The sequence below is a fragment of the Zootoca vivipara genome, chromosome 1, assembly GCF_965207765.1.
Source record: "Zootoca vivipara chromosome 1, rZooViv2.hap1.1, whole genome shotgun sequence".
Lineage (NCBI taxonomy): Eukaryota > Metazoa > Chordata > Lepidosauria > Squamata > Lacertidae > Zootoca > Zootoca vivipara.
In genome coordinates this window covers 10342899-10362230 of record NC_142582.1, presented here as the reverse complement: position 1 = coordinate 10362230, position 19332 = coordinate 10342899, and the positions used below count along the sequence as shown (strand labels likewise).

Genomic DNA, 19332 nt, shown 5'->3' with positions numbered 1-19332 from the left:
TTTAGCTGCTGAAGTACATGTGGAAAAGCATTTCCTACATGGTGCAAGAAAGCAAAAAAAAAAGGCACCACAGCTTTAACATCCACAGAAGCCTGGAATGCGTAAAATTTTATATGCTATGCCATTAAAAAAATAAGAAACAAAAGCTCAACAGAATTACTCTGCCCACAGATTTCATGAAAGGCCTTTTCACTGCAAGTTTTTTTAAAAGAATGCTCCTACAAGACAGACCTTTTCAGTTAGCACCACTCTTATGACCAGCTGTTAAAGTGTCCAATTAGGACAGTCATAGCCCTCAGGAGAAAGTTGTGATTATTCAACAACACTTTCTTTCCTTAGGAAAAGCAAGTTTTTAACATACGTTTTCAGTTTCAAGAGATCTCTTATATACACAGTTGCAGAACAACAATCATGGCTGCTTCTCACATTTCCATACACAAGATTATACAGTACTGTACTTATAAAGCTGGAACTGTGTGTGTATTGTAGACCTCCCCCCACCCCACCCCAAAAAACAGCTCCTTGCCATGATACAAGTAAGAAAACCGCACAAGTGTTATCTCTTCCCTCGTGATACACATATTCTGCTGCTGGGCAGCCATAAACACATGCCATGCCAAGAAACAATGGAATTTCCCTATAATTCAGCATCCCTGTTTCCTTACTGAGATTTAGAAAAATCTGATATGAGAAACAACTTTACAGGTTAAAAACAAAACAAAAATTTCTATTTACTAATGACCTCACATTACCTTGCATATATAATTTAGCTCCATAAGTACCAGTATATATTACTCAAAACAAAGACTCTTGTAGCACCATAAAGACTAACAAATTTAGTATGGGATAAAGCTTTTGTAGATTGCAGTCTACTTTATCAGATGCTTGGATTTTAATCCTAAATATTGCTGCTCTGTGTCACTGTGGTGTTTGCACAGTGAGGTCGGCCCAGCCTATTCCCAGAACTTCTATACTGTATTCTGCTGCCTCTGGCAAGATACACACTAGCGACCATCATTAAATTTGTGAAGCTATATCATAGCTGCCAAGTTTTCCCTTTTCTCGCGAGGAAGCCTATTCAGCATAAGGGAATTTCCCTTAAAAAAAGGGAGAACTTGGCAGCTATGGCTATATTTTAAACCTGATTTTAGTTTTGTTTTGTAAGAGAATGTTTGGTTATTTTCTTTCATGTTGCCTTACTGCTTTGATGATAAAAGAAGTAACACACACAGAACCATCACCTGAACATCAAAATTGTGCTCATATTCCCCTAAGGCCTTTTTAAAAACTTCCAGTACCACATTATAAAAAGAATAAAGACAACAAGCAGGAACCAACTGGCATACCTAATAAGTGCACAGTGGTTACTTTAAATGTCACCAGTTCAATTACTTATGACTGTCAGGAAAAACTAAAGGATTCTCATAGCAGCTTTACTCCACCCCTCCTGGCTCTCATAGGTTCTTAATCTCGTTCCAAGTGCCTGCACTTGATTCACTTCCTCCCAAGTATGGTAGCTACTGTAGCTCTAGGCTTCCAATTTCACACACTACCCTTGGGGAAGTTGTGGGAGAATCCAGGAGGAGGCTGCAGAATCATCCAATATTGCCACTTCCTCAAACAGGGTGCCACTTGAGGCTGCTAGCACAAGTTTTGTTGGCTCCAGGGGTTCCCACTTATGTTCATGGACACCACATATCTTGTTCCTCTCCCACAGAAGAGATTTCCTTGGGATGAATGAAGTACACATTTTAGAAGTTAAGCCCCACTGAACCCATGGAAGAATGGAACATACTTCTGAGTAAATTTGATTGATGTTGCATTGACATTGGAGAATGCAAAACCCATGGCGAATTAAAGTAGGAAAACTGAAAACTTAACAGCATTCAGGATTAAAGGAACAATTAATGCAGATTTTTTAAAAAAGTTATGGAAAGAAAATGTAACCAAACATTACAACATTTAGAGCAAGACATGTAAACTACGGGAAGCTCTTCAAATGTTGCAGATGTGTAACAATATTCCAGAATTAAAGATGCAAGACTTCACCATTTCCTGGCCACTTCCCTATACACTTTTTAAAAATGCTGCGCAAGGAAATTGCCTCCCATCCCTGTCTTCAGATTGAAATAAAAACTAAGCAAAAACTGCTGACTGGTCATTTAACCATATCTTTATTCCCATGAACATCTTATTCAGCAATATAAAACAGGATACACTTAAATAAAAAAGTGTCACATCTTCCACTATGGAAGCCAATCTTGAAAATCAGAACTCTTATTCTTAAGGCAATTGATTTAAATTAAGTTCTCAGACGGACTATTTATCCAGTATATGGGTTAATTTAAATGAAACAAATGTTATTAATGTGTTATTTTAAATATGGCACTCCCAAATTGAAAAATTGTTTTGCTGTGATTAATGTATGATGAATTGTTTGTTTCTGTTTTGTTTTTTATATGGGCCAATGGCCGCAATAAACTAATTAATTTAAGGCAATCTGATGGCAAATGCAGACAAACTTGTAAACACTTCCAATCCCAATTTTCATTCCCTTTAAGGTAAGATTATGGCTCCCAGGTCTGTATTCCATTAATTCCCAAAACAATATGGCTGCCCTTGAAGATAATGGCATCAGTTAAGACATCAGACCAAGCAAATGCTGCCATGGGGAATGGGAAGGAACCACAGTTTCTCCAGTAGCTGCAGTTGCAGAAAAATGCTTCTTTTCCAGCAAACAGGACTATTACACCCACAGTGCTGCAGGAATGCCTCTGGAACAGTGTCTTGTTCTTATTGTATGTGAGGCAGGACGTAACACTGTGAGATCTGCCTCAAAATGTTGCAGTGTAGTAGGCCCCATGTTCAGGGTTCCGTGCATTCAGGGATGCTCCATTCCATTGTAAAATAATCGCAAATCTTTGTCCCTGTCCTTCAAAATACAGTTGTCCCTTGGGGGCCTCTTCAGTCATCTGCTGGGTGCTAGCTTCCATATCTTTGCAAAAATATATTTGAAGGTGGGGGGGGGGGGAGAGAGAGAGAGACTATCCCTCAGTAGCAAGGCTGGCCTTGATCCATTTAATTAAGCAGGAACAGAGATATCACTAGCTGCGACTATGGAGAGCAAAGCAGTAGCAGCAGCAAACACAAACAATCTCCCCCTGGAAAAGCAAGCTGTTTGGAAAGGCCCTAAGCTGCAGCTGGGAAGGAGGACCAATGCGATCACACATTGATACCTTGCCAGATATTTACTTTTACACACACACAGACAGACAGAGAGAGAGAGAGAGAGAGAGAGAGAGAGAGACCGACCTGTGCAAGGTGCAGAATGAAACATTATCTAGCTAGCCCTTCTAAGAGACAGGCAAAAACTGTATTCTGAGTGGTGGAGGGGGAAAGGACAGAACTCCAAAATTCAACAGGTTCACACTTGATGCTAGTCAAGTCTCTTAACGTTTACGTAGGAAGGAAGGGAGTGGAAACAACAACGTCCCCTTCCCTCCACGACGGGAAAAGGCCACAGCGCTTTTGAGGTGAGGGACCCCATATATATATATATATACACAGTATATATTCGCAGGTTCGACTTGTGGAAACGAAAACAGATAGGTGGAGGTGCCTCCCCCCCTACCTACAGAAAAAAAGAAAATAAATTTCATGCTGGTTTATTAAAGGACAGCAAGCAGCCCACAGCAATGATGCCAATGAGAGCAATGACGACAGGCAGGTGAGGGCTGGTTCCAGATGTGAGGCGGGCGACGTCCGTTTTTTCTCCCCCCCCTCCCCCGCGCTAAGCACGTGACTTAAGTTTCACTCACCCCTCGCGCGCCGAGGGGTGGGATAGAGGAGGAGGGAAAGGGGGCTCAAAGCTAGCAGCGGTTGAGAGTTGGCGCGCGAGCCGCTCGGAACCCGGCGTCGTCCTCCTCCTCCTCCTCCTCCCGTACTAACCACCCCTCTCCCTCCCCCCTCTCCCCCCTCCCGTGCGTGTGTGGCGTGACCCCCCCCCTCACCTGCAACCGTGCGCCTTACGCTGTAAGCCGCCGAGCTCCCCGCCGGCTTCTAGGGACGCTCCAACCAGCTGATTCACGTAAAGAGCGAGCGGGAGGGCGGGGCCTGGTGGGCCCTGGGGGCGGGGTCAGGCTTTCGGCTTCTGCTGAGGGAAGATTAGTAAAGAGGCTGGGAAAGCGAAGGCGGGGGTAGTAGGCCGGGCGGAGAGCGCGCGAGAACGGGGCCTCGAGTGGGACAAACTAGTGCGAGGGGCGCTAAGGAAACGAACTTCTGCCAACCTGGGTTTTCTCACGCACGGCGAGGCACCGTCCCTTCAGCACGCGCGCGCACACACACATTTTATACGCACATGTGAGGTGGGTGCTTTAGCTGAGATTCCTGCATTGCAGGGGGTTGGGATAGATGACCCTTGGGGTCCCTCCCAACTAGGGTTGCCAGACTCAAGAGTGGACAGGACTTCTGTGCCTTTAATTGCCCTGCTCTCTTTTGAGTCTGGAAACCTTAAAGAGAAACCAGCAGACCCTTTGCTTGGAAATTAAACAAAGGGTCTGCTGGTTTCTCTTTAAGGTTTCCAGACTCAAAAGAGAGCAGGGCAATTAAAGGCACAGAAGTCCTGTCCACTCTTGAGTCTGGCAACCCAACTCGACCATTCTATTATCCAGTGCTGGATTTACATATAAGCTAAAGAAGCTATAGCTTAGCCCCCCCCCCCCCCACAATAAAGGGGAAAAATCTGTCTCTACATTTCCAAAATATAAAACAACACGTAAAATAAAACCGACATACAGCAACAGTGTTTTGTGTTGTGTAGGCTCCTATGATGTAAGTTATGGGCCCCATCTGCTAGCCTGCTCCCTAAAATATCACTGGTTTGCTCATTTCTATATATAGGGTGCCTACAATCTACATGTGCAAATGGCTTTAGATACCTATTAGGTGCATAAACTATCATATAGCAAATATCCAACACAAAAAAACAGCGACAATTTGTTGACAAAGGACAGCTGGACGTAAAAAGCGCCCCTTTACCTTCAGTAGCTGAGGGCCTCATCAAAGCTAAATCCGGCCCTGCTACTATCATCTTTGTGGTACGGAGGAGAGAGCTGACTGGAGGGGACTGGAGTGCCCTAAGCGTCCCCTCAGATACCTGTCAAGGTGCATCATTCTGCCTTTTCTCTGCCGTGGGAAGACGTGGAAAGCATGACAAGACATTTAAGTCTCCTCTCTGGGCTCTCAGCATAGAATTGTAGGGTTGGAAGGGACCCCAAGGATCATCCAGTTCAACTCTCTGCAATGCAGGGATCTCAGCTAAAGCAACCGGGGCAGGTGGCCACCCAACCTCTGCTTTAAAACCTCCAAGGAAGGAGAGTCCACCACCTCTTGGAGTCTAATCACTCTTAGTGTCAGGAAGTTCTTCCTGATGTTTAGCTGGAATCTCCTTTCTCATAACTTGAAGGCATTGGGTTTGAGTCCTAACCCTCCGGATGTAGGGATGGCGCTGTGGTCTAAACCAATGAGCCTCTTGGGCTTGCCAGTCGATCAGCGGTTCAAATCCCAGCGATGGAGTGAGCTCCCGTTGCTCTGTCCCAGCTCCTGCCAACCTAGCAGTTCGAAAGCACACCAGTGCAATTAGTTAAATAGTTACTGTTGCAGCAGGAAGGTAAACGGTGTTTCCATGCACTCTGGCTTCCGTCACGGTGTCCCGTTGCGCTGGCCGCATGACCCGGAAAATTGTCTGTGGACGAACGCCGGCTCCCTCGACCTGAAAGCGAGATGAACGCTGCAACGCCATGGTTGCCTCTGACTGGACTTAACCATCCAGGGGTCCTTCCTTTACCTTAACTGACCCTCTGGAGCAAGAGACAGAAAGCTGGCCGCAGAACCCACCTGGGCACTGTGCTGAACATCAAAGAGTATCCCAAGTTCAGAGTTGAAAACCATTGAAGCAGTCACAGTTGAGGCACTGCCATGAAGAAGCCCAGATTTAAAATTTACTTTAAGCAATGGGTGCAGTAAGCCAGGAGTGTGAAGCTGGCACTCACTCAGAAGCAGAGTTTGGGGAATGCCGGCAGCAGCTGACTGACTTTTAAAAACACCACCTGCTCCACCAATTCAGCATCTTAAGTGGCTGTGATAGGTGAAATTATAACTACCCATCTTCAAAAACACCCTCTTGCTTGGGATTTTGGTTAGTATGCAAGATAGCAGCTCGTGGGTAACGTAACCTAGGTCCAAGCACATGTGACTTCAGGCTGTCCTCATTCATCTCTGGCAGGTAGTGCACCAAAATAAATTCAAGTGCTATCCTGGGTGGAATCTACATACAGATTTTTAAAAAGTTCTGAAAATGGTTTGTTTTAAAGTTTTTTTTAAAAATACATTGAATTTTACATAAGGTTCACCACTGCCATCTGGTGTCACATTGTAAGGTAAAGGGACCCCTGACCATTAGGTCCAGTCATGACCGACTCTGGGGTTGCAGCGCTCATCTCATGTTATTGGCCGAGGGAGCCGGCGTACAGCTTCCAGGTCATGTGGCCAGCATGACAAAGCCGCTTCTGGCGAACCAGAGCAGCACACAGGAACGCTGTTTACCTTCCTGCTTGGAGCAGTACCTATTTATCTACTTGCACTTTGATGTGCTTTCGAACTGCCAGGTTGACAGGAGCTGGGACCGAGCAACGGGAGCTCACCCCGTCGCAGGGATTCGAAGCGCGGCCTTCTGGTCGGCAAGCCCTAGGCTCTGTGGTTTAACCCACAGCGCCACCTGTGTCATATTGTATATTGCACTTAAAACATTTTATTTGCAGCTGTATAGCTGAGTCCTGGGTTGGGGACTTCTAGGTGTAACCACAGACCCTAAAGCCACATTCCCAGTCCACTAATGCTGTACAGTTTCTTCTTCCTTTTCCAATTTACAGTTCAATTCTCCACATTTCTGCATCAGTTTCCTTTGTTAAAAAAAGCTTTGTGAAAATTCATCACCATTTCAGTATGAGTCTCTCCTAAAATACACATTTTTGTGTGAAATTCTACCCAATATACACATTGCTGTAAAATGGTTTTTCCCCAATTAAAAAGTGCATTATGTGTTAGTTTCACAAATATATGCATTTTTATGCACATTGCTTGGCCAGAGAACTGCACTGCAGCATTTGAAAGACTATTGATTTCAATGAAATGGCTTTGTTTCAGTTCATGTATTCTTTTGGAAAGTATGAATTAGGTAGATTTGCCTTTAAATGCAAACGACATCTAATGTAAGTACCTCTACTATCCCTAGAAGAGAAGAGCCTTGGCAGACCAGGTACTTCAGCCTTGGCAGACCACGGACTTCAGTCACATGGCAGAGAATTCAGGTCGCTCTGTCAAAATTGGTTTGGAAGGCTTGCACAGCATAGCCCCAAAAGAATAGTCTCTTTATGATCATGCAAGTAACAGGAAAATGCACTGGAAAATGTGAGACAACACTTGCTTTGACGTGTTGTCTAACCTAACAAACACAAACGCTTAATGAATAGCTGGTGTTGTTTAATTTTGTTGCAAACAGATCAATAATAAGTAGATCACCTGGAAATTACCTGAGCATGCTCGCTTTCAGAAGCCATGTTTATTAAATCAAGAGAACTGCACAAAGAATGAATTTGACATACTGGGTGGTAGGTGGGAGAAAAAAAGGTTTCTGAAGTCATGAGACCAAGTGTGGCCGAGACCTTATGCAAGTCATATGAACATTCATGCCTTTCCAAGCTCTGGCAAACTGAAGGGGAAACGGAAAACAAGAGAAAGGAAGATCAAACCATCAGAAGACAGGAGAACATGGGAGAGGTACTATGCGGAAATACTTTCAAGTCTAATTGCACATGTTGCCATGAAGAGATAGAAGACTCATCACAAGACACTATTCAGCCTAATGGAGCAGAGTGTGTTTTGAAGGTAAGTGGTATTCCAGCTAGGCTTTGGAGTTACATATGTGGGAGAAGGGAAAGGGGTCATATTTTCCATGGAAATCTCTGGAGTAGAGTCTCAGGGTACACCCATTAAAATTAATTGATCCAAGTTTATTTATTTCACATCTTTTGAATACCATCTGTTTATATATAAAAATCCCTCAAAGTGCTTAGGGTTAGTAATTATTTTTAATGGCTCTGCTCTGAGTAGGACTCTCATAAGCAATAATCCTATGTAGCTGTGTTGAGAAGAAGGAAGATGATGCAAATTCATTGGCTCAACTAATACAGTCAGCTTACGTGCATTCTACTCAACACAACCACGTATGCACACAGCACCAGTGTAAGAAAGTGTGAAGAAATGAAAGATATGGGCAAGAATATGTATATTTGGGTGCCTTATCTCTTGCCTTTTTGCCCTGCCAGTCGAGAGAGCCAAACAAGATGGATTCAACGCAGCCACAGTGGTTCCAGACACTTCCGGTACAAAAAGCTGCAAGAAGACGGCAACGCCGTCTCAGTGATCCTTCCCAGGAGCTGGATTTTGCTGCGAGGTTCCAGTGGGTAAGCTTGCACTGCATAAAGTGATTAATAAAAGGCATTTATTGTCATGTATGCGTTTTAACGCGGGTGGCGCTGTGGGTTAAACCACAGAGCCTAGGGCTTGACGATCAGAAGGTTGGTGGTTCGAATCCCCGCTACAGGATGAGCTCCGGTTGCTCAGTCCCTGCTCCTGCCAACCTAGCAGTTCGAAAGCACCTCAAAGTGCAAGTAGATAAATAGGTACCGCTCTGGTGGGAAGGTAAACAGCATTTTCGTGCGCTGCTCTGGTTCGCCAGAAGCAGCTTAGTTATGCTGGCCACATGACCCGGAAGCTGTACGCCGGCTCCCTTGGCCAATAACGCGAGATGAGCATCGCAACCCCAGAGTTGTCCGCAACTGGACCTAATGGTCAGGGGTCCCTTTACCTTTATGCTTTTAAATATGCAGTCCAACCCAGTGTAAATAAATGTAGTTACAAGTAGGTAGCCATGTTGGTCTGACGCAGTCGAAACAAAATAAAAAAAAATTCCTTCCAGCAGCACCTTAGAGACCAACTAAGTTTGTCACTGGTGTGAGACAAACTTAGGGACGAACTTAGTTGGTCTCTAAGGTGCTGCTGGAAGGAATTTTTTTATTTTAAATAAATGTAATCGGTGAGCCAATGGTGATCACAGAATCATAGAAATGTAGAGTTGGAAGGGACACCCAAGGGTCATCCAGTCCAACCCCCTGCAATGCAGGAATCTCAGCTAAAGCATCCGTGACAGAGGGCCATCCAACCTCTGCTTAAAAACCTCCAAGAAAGGAGAGTCCACAACCTCCCGAGGGAGATCGTTCCATTGTCTTAACAGCTCTTACTGTCACTTGTTGGTGACATGCAAGTCAGACTGTGTGCTTTCCAGGCCATCTTAAATCCCATCACCTCTCTTTTTGGAAACAAATAGCTGTGGATTGTTCAACATCATGTAATCAGCTGAAGATCAGCTGCTTATCCAGTTTGTCTGATGAATAATTTTGGGTAACTTCAAAAGCGTGTTCACTTCAATACCATACCAAATTAATCCAGTAATAAGTATCATCCGTTTTTCATTCATTGACAATAAGCCTGTGTTTCTGCTGGGTTTGAAACTCCTTTGTTAAATCTAGTACTGAATTCAGGCTTTCTCTGTCCTCACCCTCATCTAAGCAAAGAAGAGGTCTCCCGTTTGGAAATGCTTCATCCTACCTGAATCTGGAGAAGCTGAGTGGGAGTTCTCATTCCACAGTATACAAAGGAATCAGCAGGTGAGTGATTTACAAGGGAGGCCTTGGGTACTCTTGCATTAGTTGGACCTATAATGATTAAAATGTATCAGATTAATTGAGCACAATCAACTTAAGTATCACATGATAGATGAAGTACTACAAGAAACTTTCCAGAATGCAAATAAAATGTTTGCAGAGGAAATGAAAAGTCTGATGTTTGTCCGTCTGTTCTAGGCTATAAAAAGGGTTGCTTTAAATACAGTAGTCATACTGAAGATAAGTGATTTTGGGTCTAATTTTAGGCATTTGTAAACATTTGTAAAATGTTTTCTGAATGTTTATATTGTTTTTGTAATTTTTTAAAAAGTTTTCTTACACAATTATCTGAATATGATGCGTACAGCAAAGTTTGCCTGACCTGGATCAGATGACATGTTTCACCTGCGGACACAGGGAGGGAAGATTTGTTTCTGAGTTGAAGGTGGCACATAGACAAAGGTGTACCAGCTGGGCCATCAGGGCAGGGCTTTGGACCAAAAGCCTACACACACACAAACACACACACACACACACACACACACAATTTCATGGCATGTATTTTGAATTAAGGGAAGTAATGCTCATGACCATATGGAGAACTCTCACCCTCTACAAATAAGACGGTTAAGTTCAGGCTCTAACATTACCTAACTGAATCACTGTTTAACTCCACTGCTTCCCTGCTGGAAAACTGTGGATGTACGGTATGTTATTAAAGCACATATAAATGTAATGGCAACCATTAAAAGTAGTATGTGGGTACTGTTTTCATGTGTCTGTAAAAATACATGTCATATACAGTGGTACCTCTACTTACAAGTAACTCTACTTACAAATTTTTCTACTTACAAATGGAGCTCCGTCCGCCATCTTGGATGCGGTTTAGATAGGATTTTTTTCTACTTACGAATTTTTAGATAGGGTTGCTTCGACTTACGAATTTTTTCTCCCAATGCATTCCTATGGGATTCGACTTACAAATTTTTTCGACTTACAAATGTGTGTTCGGAACGCATTAAATTCGTAAGTAGAGGTACCACTGTAATACTATATGACCACAATGTGGAGAACAGGGGAAAGTTTTTTATCCTGTTCTGTATTCTCAAAACTCGCAGAACCTTGGGTTGCGGGAGAAGTTTGATTCAATTCACATTTAAAGATGAACCAACCTAAATCATACTTTCTGAAATAATACATGAACCCAAATGCAGCCGTCCTTCAAAATATGCACTTTCGATGCATCTATCAGTAGAAGTAGCTTGCAAAAATGGATAATATTAAACAAAACTGCTTTGCAGAAAAAATGTGTATGTTAGAAGAAATTTGCACTACAATGTTGTTGAGTTTTCATGACTTCTTTTCCAATAATATTTGGAAGCTGGTGTGAGAAATGTGGACCTCCTGCAAAACTCTACAAAACAGTAAAACAACTTTTAATTTATGGCAACACAACAGCATCATATTTCCCCGACACAGTAGTCATTGATTGCTCTTTTTCTTTTCTCTTTCTATTATTTTAAATTTTATTCATTGTTTTTTTGGTTACAGGTATACCAAATGCACCGTTCTCTTTATGTAAAATTTTTTTTAAAAGAATTTACGCATGAGTATGTAATGCACAATTTGCTTCTTCAGTGGTACTAAATCAGTTGACTGAACTAAACCAGTGGCTGAACTAGATTGGAGCAGTTTTGTGTGTGCCTTAAGTTGTGGATCCGGTTGTTATGTATGGGGTTTCATCAGTTGTGCTCTGTCCCTTTAGGATATATGGACAGCTAGTAGCTTTGAAAGTCATCAGCCTGAAGACTGAGGAAGGAGTCCCTTGTACAACCATAAGAGAAGGTAAGATATTCAAAGTGAACACCATCTCTGGCAGCAGGGCTCAGTTTCTGTATCTGCTTTCTGTACCAGGGCCGAGCCCTGCAATATAGGAAGTAATACAAGTGCGTCTACATATGGTAAATGCAAAGTACCAGTTCCTTGCCTCCAGACTATCTCATCTAGCAGGGCCAGGCTGAGAGTGTTCTCCTGCCACCATTGTTTTCATTGATCTTGTACTGGGCAAAATGTCCACAGTTTTCTTGGTGTCTCTGATTTTATGCATTAGATTAAGATTTTAATTATTGCCTTCAGGCCTTCAGATGCTCTCACTGATATAACATCCAAAAGCAGCTTGTTTAATTTTCCATTAAGGCTGTTGCTTTAGTCTGCCTCTGAGTCCCAGTGGAAACATGTTATTTTCCCCTGCTAAGGGGTAGATAAACAATTAAATGCCAGCCTCTAGAAAGAGCAAGGCCTGCAGAAAGAATTTCGCATGATGCTTCTATATTTTGTTCTTTCCCCCGCTCAGCTCTGCATTTCCTAATAGGGGTGAGCAAAACAAATTGATCAAGATTGACAGGTAGATCCCCGGGGGGGTTTAACAGTAGTCACAACTGAAAAGGATTTTCTTTTCCTTTTCCAAATGTAGTTACTGTGATTTAAAAACTTTGTGGGGAGGGAAAAAGGACTTACAATGGATTTTTTGTGAAATGTGGAAGAGGTTAATTTGAAGTTCTGAACATATATTTCTGTCTGAGCATATACTAAGAGGCACTCAGTTTCTTATTTCTAGGTATATGACACCTAATCAGTTTTGCACCTGTCTCCATTTGTAGATCTTGGGGTGCTAGTGAAAAAGCAAGGTGTAGAGATCCTACAAGTAGTCTGAAGTCTGCCCACCCCTGTCCTAACTCATCCTGAATGAAATTGTACATTGGGGTAATTGAACGGGACAATGAAAAAGACTAGATTTTGTCCAGCTAAGTCAGTATTTCCCAAACTTAGGTTTCCAGCTGTTTTGGACCACAACTCCCATCATCCCTTGCTAGCAAGACCAGTGTTCAGGGTTGATGGGAGTTGTAGTCCAAAAACAGCTGGAGACCCAAGTTTGGGAATCACTGAGCTAAGTCCTACTCAGAACAGAGGCAGTGCAATCAACAGACTTTTAAGTCATGATGACTAACAATTTCATTGCTTTTAGTGGCTCTACCTTGAGTATGACTTAGGTATGTTCACATTAGCGGCTTTAAACACTGTGTTTCGTGACAATTTTTTACAGAGTTATTCACAACAGAGAGGGGGCAGGGATGTCTTCACCCGATATACATGACCTTTATGGTTTCTGTCATCTGTGCTTGCATGAGGACTGTCACATTACCTATCTGTCACATATGCTCCCATTACGTCTTACTCTCATGGGAATGAAATGTGTCTGAGAAAAAACCCCACATTTGTCAAGAAACTACAGGACTGATATGGATTGTGACTGACATTGTGTGAGTGAGGCTTCAAAAATTACCGCATTTACTCAAATGTAATGCACACCTTTATTGGCCAAATTACATCGCAAAAATTAGGCTGTGCATTGGATTTGATGACACTTTTGCATTCGCCAGCAAAAGCTTTCTGGGTTTCAAGGTTTTGAAAATTGAGGTGAGCATTAGATTTGATGGTGCATTAGATTCGCATAAATATGGTAGGAGTGGGAATGCGCTAGATGTGGAGTAAGCAGTACTGTGAACATATCCATAAAACCCTAAATTAGCAGGAGAGGGTAGTGTTCTTTTATGCCAGCATCTGGGGCTTTGGCCTGTGCTATCATTGAGAGAGACCAATATCTAGGCTGTTTTGGCATCTTGATTCACCTCTAATGAGAAAAGCATGGTGGGAAAGGTTTCTAATTTTAACTGTTCTATCGCTTCTGAGGCATTCCTCCTGTTTAAGAAGAAGACAAATCGGGACCAGCTCCTGCTCAAAATTCCAGGTGTGGAAATGATGGGCAGTTGAATTTGACAAGGCAGCCTTGCCTTGCTTTCTGTGCTGTTAAATTGTTTCCCTCTCTCGCAGACAGCAGGCTGACCCCTATTTATGTGTCCTTCCTTAGCATCTCTCCTCAAGGGCTTGAAGCATGCCAATATTGTGCTCCTTCATGACATCATCCAGACCAAAGAGACTCTGACATTAGTTTTCGAGTATTTGGTGAGTTGATTTTCTCCGGTTTATTTAGGGCTTGTGAGCTTTCTCATGAGCCGGCAAACAAACACTGGGTCCTCTCTTTTTGCAGTGCTACAAAGTGTTTTATAGCAATGCGTAAGAGTCCATCATGGTGATATATGTTTCTTGCTTGCTTTTCCTAATTGCCTTTGAGAGCTATCTTCTCAGATCCCTAACTTCTCTTAAGCAACAGCTGCATTTTTAAAACATGCTTCATTTGCAGAAAAGCTGGTAGGAACTGATTATTCTTGCAACTGCCATGACAACAGACTCGTAAAACCACTGGATTGTTCGTTCACAAGCACATTTGCAAAAACCTCTCCCTCCCTCACCATTTGAGTAATGATCCTTGTAAAAGCAACACAACCAGAGAAATAATGTGGTCAAGCTGAGGTATATGTAAATTCTCCTACCTTTTGTGTACAATCTGCTGGTGATACTCTGGCAAACCTTTTGCGGGATTAAATCAGGTATGGCGCGGGGACTCTGAATTCTTCAGATGTTGTTAGCTAATTCCTCTCTTCAGTCCCAATCAGCAAGGCCAATAGTCAAGGATGATAAGAATTGTTGTTCAGCAGCATATGTAATGCCACAGGTTTCCCATTCTTGCATTAATCCTACAAAAGGAAGTGCAACCTCCATTAAGAACAGGCCAAACAAACGGCGAGACTTTTATATGCCCAAAGGTGGAAAAACTCATTATTACCAACAGTGGAGGAATGCTTGTTAAAATTAATGGACATAGCTGAGGTGGCGAAATTGACATGCCTAATCAGAGAAAAGTCATTGTTAACTTTGACTAAGGATTGGAAAGTCTCATAGACTTTTTGCATGAAAAAGAAAAAGAAATGATGACATTTGGGTTTGAGGATTGAAGATGATGATCAATAGAAAGTGGCTTTATTAGGTGTTATACTGGAGTGGATGACATGAGTAATGCTTATATGTAGCAGTCAGACAAAGAATCGGAAGTTCTTTAGTTCTTAACTTTCTCCCTCTCTTGATTCTGGATTGTTTTATTGATGTTTTACTATGCTGTAAACCGCTTTGAGATTTTTATTTAAAAATGTAAAGCAGTATAAAAATGAAAATAATAACAATAAATAATAATAGTAATAATAAATCTTTTCCTTTCCCGTTTTCTCTATATCTTTCTCTTTCTTTTCACCTTTCTCCTCTTTCCTTTCTCCTTTTTGCCTTTAAATTAACATTTTAGTTTGGACAAAAAAAGGATATTTGATAATAATCTTTGTGTTTTTACTTATAAACCCTAATAAAAATGTATTTAAAAAAGAAGAAGAAGAAGAACAGGTCAAACAACACCTCCACAGCCAGATGGGCCACCTACCAGCAGCCTCCATAGTGTCTTCATTCTGCCTCAATTTCTTAGCTCTCATCTTAATCTTCTACTGACTCCAGGCATAGCTTTTAATTATCAAAATTGCAGAAGGCAGCGAAGGGAAATGTTCCTTCCCCTGCTGAGATCCTGTAGAAATATCTCATCTGAAGCTAATAATTGTACTGGGAGGACACAACACATCCCTCATGCACACATACACTGGTTCAGAGGAGGGATTATCCTCAGCACCTCAGGAGGGGAGGAAAGGGTTAAATGACCCCTCCCTGGTTGTTCTCATTCTGCTGATTGTCAGCCGCTCTCTAGCAGATGCCATTTGCCCTTTTAAAAGCCTCCTGTATCATGAAAGTATTGCAGCCCATGTTAATGTACTTTATATATCGTGATATCTTGCTCGCATGGTTGACACACTTTTAAATGGCTGTGTGTTGAAAGTAAAGATGGATTCAGATCAATGGCATGCTCTTTTGGCTCAGCATAGTACAAGGAACTGGCATAGATTGGTGTAGTATTTGTGTGTTCCCCAAGGCACACACAAAGTCCTACTAGTTTCATCAACAAGGGGCTGGCGGGAGGCTTGTGCAAAGCACCCAACATGTGGTTGCATGGATTTTGCAGAAAGTCTCTAAGAAAATTGGGTTCACCGCCCTCAATTCCATTTCCTGTCTATTTATTTAGCACACAGACTTGGCGCAGTACATGTCCCAGCATCCTGGGGGGCTTCATCTGTATAATGTTAAGGTAAGTTCTTGAAGAAAAATTTGCTTTTCTTAAGTGTGCAACAGTGCAATCCTATGCATGTCTACTCAGAAGTAAGTCCCATTCGGTTCAATAGGAGGCGCTGCCAGGTGAGTAGACATGGGATTATAGCCTAAAGATCATATGCCAAGAGCAGCTTTGGCTATTGGATAGATTGTTTCACTGAACTGAGGAGGTTTGGGACTCTGCTACACAGGTCAATTATATTATAACATTAAAAATGTGACACCAGATGGTGCTGTAGAGCAGCAATCTGAAGTCAATGGTACCATTGCATTGTGGCTATATATATATTTTCATAGCGTTTTTTAATATCTGTGTAGATCCAGCCTTGGTTTAAATCTCTCGTTGGTTAGTTAACTGGCTATATATTTATTTTACAGTTTCTGTCCTGCTTCTAAGCCCAGACATGGGTGCTCAAAAATTATCAGCTGCAATAAAAAGAGGGTATCTGAAGAAGTGTGCATGCACACGAAAGCTCATATCAATGACAAACTTAGTTGGTCTCTGAGGTGCTACTGGAAGGATTTTCTTTATTTTTTATTTTGCTTCGACTACGTCAGACCCACACGGCTACTTACCTGTAACTAGGTTTTTTTCTTCCCAAAGTAATCAGTTCCATTCATACATAAACACAAGTCTGTCTCTTTCAGCTGCACCTATCTTGCAGAGGTCTTGCAATAAGTGAGATCTTGAAATGATTATTTTTGAAGCTGTAGACAGGTATGTCCATTGGTGCCAAATGTAAATAATTTGATTTGCTCTGAAGCAAAGCACCCCATAATAGTCTCGGCCTCGGCCTGTGCTGTCGATTATAAGTAGCTTTCAAGGGTGTTATGTATTTGCTTACTTTTCTATCAAGGGTTTGTTCTTTTGCTTGAAATGCAGCAGTAAAACTGATCAGTCATTAACCAGTCCTGTTTCTGTCTGCCAGCTCTTTATGTTCCAACTTCTGCGAGCTTTGGCTTTCATACATGATCACCGCATCCTTCACCGTGACCTGAAACCTCAGAACCTGCTCCTCAGTTGCCTTGGAGAGCTTAAGCTAGCTGATTTTGGTAAGCCATCATAGTCAGACTGCTGGACAATAGCCAGACCTTCTGGCAAAGGCCAGCTTTCCCATCTTTATGAATCGCAAACTGACAGATTTGTTTTTGCTTTCACTGATCTTTGGGGGGAGCACATTGCTGTACCATCCCTCTCCTCCGTATAACATAAAATAAACAAAGGATTTAGAAAATATGCCTGGATGAAACCAGTTAACGTCAAATGAGAATTCTCTCCAGCTCCACAGGGAATGCATACCTGCCAACATTTGATAATTAAAAGTAAGGGGCAGAGATCCACAGCTCATTGGCAGGGCATATTGTACAACTGTCAGCATTGCATTCAATACTAAGGTTAAAAATTGCCTTTTTGTATGTATGGAAAAGCCCTCGGTGAAAACAGTTGACTTTAACTCACACAGACATGACACATATTGTGTGCGTGTTCTTGCAATTGCTTGTTTCATTTATGGTGATTATTTATTTCATTGGCATCTGTTTGGCTGCATTTCCATAGCTGGCCTTGCATCTTGGGTTTCCATCTTTGAGTATGTTTCTGGAGAGGGCATTAATGTAAAATCTACACTTGTAGGAAAGTAGCATAAAATAAATGTAATAAATTTAGCTCCCTAACTAATAAGTTAAATGAGTCTGCTTCCCCATCACAGAAGCCTTTGGGCTCTTTGTACTGCTGTGGCAATTATGTACACTTTAAGGCCCCTTCATGTAATGTCCTTGTCTATGAAAACGGCTCAGAGACATCCCGAATATTCAAACTGAACCATAACATTGGGCACTGGTAATGAACCAATTAAGTGGCAGCACTAGAAAATAATCTAGTTTAATGCCCATGAAGCTACTGGGGGAAATTATCTTAAATCCAAGTGTTTTGACTTAAACTTAATTGAGGTGGGGTTGGCTGCTCACTTTATATTGACACTACGGTAGTTGAGAGTACCCACTGCTGCCCAGGAATTTGTAGAATCCAAAAAACCCAGCTTACCTTCCAAGTCCCGGACTGCAGAATCCGGGACCGGCAGCCGTGTAACACCGGAAGTTGCGTCGACGCAACTTCCGGTGTCGCTCCGCCCATCTATGGGCACAAAAAATGGCTGTCGCCGACACCGGAAGTCGCGCCTATGCACTTCCGGACATGCGTAGATGCGACTTTTGAAGCTGGTGGCGGCCATTTTTGGTGCCCATAGAAGGGCAAATCGGAAAGAAATAAATGGCCGCTGGCAGGAGAAAATAACGGAGAAAAACGGGAGACGAAGTGATACGGGGGACCACCGGGAAAAGGTAAGTAAAAACGGGGGTTTCCCAGGGAAAACGGGGTACTTGGCAGCTATGACCCAGTGATTTTTAAAAAGATGTTGTAATTTGTAAGCTTGGACCCATTGCATAAAAAAACTGGCATGAAGTCACACCAAAGTCTTGTTTGGGTTCGCCATTTTAATTCAAAGTGGCTCCTTGTATCCAAACGTTGATGAAGGCTGCCGGCCCCATTTTGGGAACCCTTTGGCGATGATATCTCAAGAGGCGGCTGAATGCCTAGTGATCAAACAGACAAACTACTTTCTTTCCAAAATACACAGTAGATGAGTTTGCAACAGTGTTGACATTGGGTCAAGAAGTGTAAGATACTGGGAAATTAGATATTTGGGCCTCTAGGTTATTCAGAAACTGAGGAGCCACCAAAAAGTGGCTATGTGTTCAAGGCCTTGAATGCCTATCTATACTAGACACTCATTTGAGATCATTCACATAAAAAAGATGTGAAATAATAGTAATGGGTTGATGTTGCAGTTAATTATAAAGGATAACTTCATAAAGGCTAAAATCCTAATCCTGTCTACGTATTAAGAAGTAACAAAGTTTTGTTGTTTTTTAATTTACTGGGGCTTATCTCCAGGTAGGATGCAGGAGAAATTTGATTCCATTTGCATTTTAAGGTGAACTTACCTAATTTTCACTTTCAGAAAAAATTGTGTGAACCGAAACAGTCATCCTTCAAAATTCACATTTCTCTGAATTTCACAATGCAATTCTCCCACCAAGTGACGTCCATAAAAATGCATATACTGGGGTAAAGTGTGCATTAAATGTATATATGAGTGAAAATAACACAGAGAGATGCATTGCATTAGGGAAAATCACACTATTAAATGTGTATATTAGGCAGAATTACATGGGAAAATATTAGAAGTTAGTACTAAACTGCTGATGAATGATTTTTCAAAAATTCTGCAAACTGATGTGGAACTGAATTTGAAGCTTGAATACAGTAATTAGAAACTGAGAGAAACCAAAATTGACAGCATTGCATATCGCTTAGGATTGCAGCCTAACC

General features: G+C 42.1%; 2 protein-coding genes across 5 annotated transcripts in view; one reads left to right on the top strand and one right to left on the bottom strand.

The window, feature by feature from the left end:
* The window catches only part of ALS2 (alsin Rho guanine nucleotide exchange factor ALS2), a 44506-nt gene extending 40359 nt beyond the window's left edge, over positions 1-4147 (bottom strand). For 2 of the 4 annotated variants that reach the window (XM_035137331.3, XM_035137352.3), the window contains exon 1: positions 4011-4147. The gene's annotated coding sequence lies outside the window, so the exon portion shown is untranslated. Of the gene's footprint in view, positions 1-3818; positions 3991-4010 lie in introns of those variants that run through there. The other 2 variants (XM_060281808.2, XM_035137342.3) reach the window with 2 other exon arrangements.
* A 2981-nt stretch (positions 4148-7128) lies between these two features.
* Positions 7129-19332, top strand: part of CDK15 (cyclin dependent kinase 15) — a 47739-nt gene continuing 35535 nt past the window's right edge. Inside the window, exons 1-7 of the mRNA XM_035137365.3 lie at positions 7129-7944; positions 8385-8522; positions 9688-9785; positions 11548-11627; positions 13711-13805; positions 15856-15918; positions 16871-16994. Coding sequence (XP_034993256.3) covers positions 7699-7944; positions 8385-8522; positions 9688-9785; positions 11548-11627; positions 13711-13805; positions 15856-15918; positions 16871-16994 — 844 coding nt within the window. The 5' untranslated portion in view covers positions 7129-7698. The remainder of the gene's footprint in view (positions 7945-8384; positions 8523-9687; positions 9786-11547; positions 11628-13710; positions 13806-15855; positions 15919-16870; positions 16995-19332) is intronic.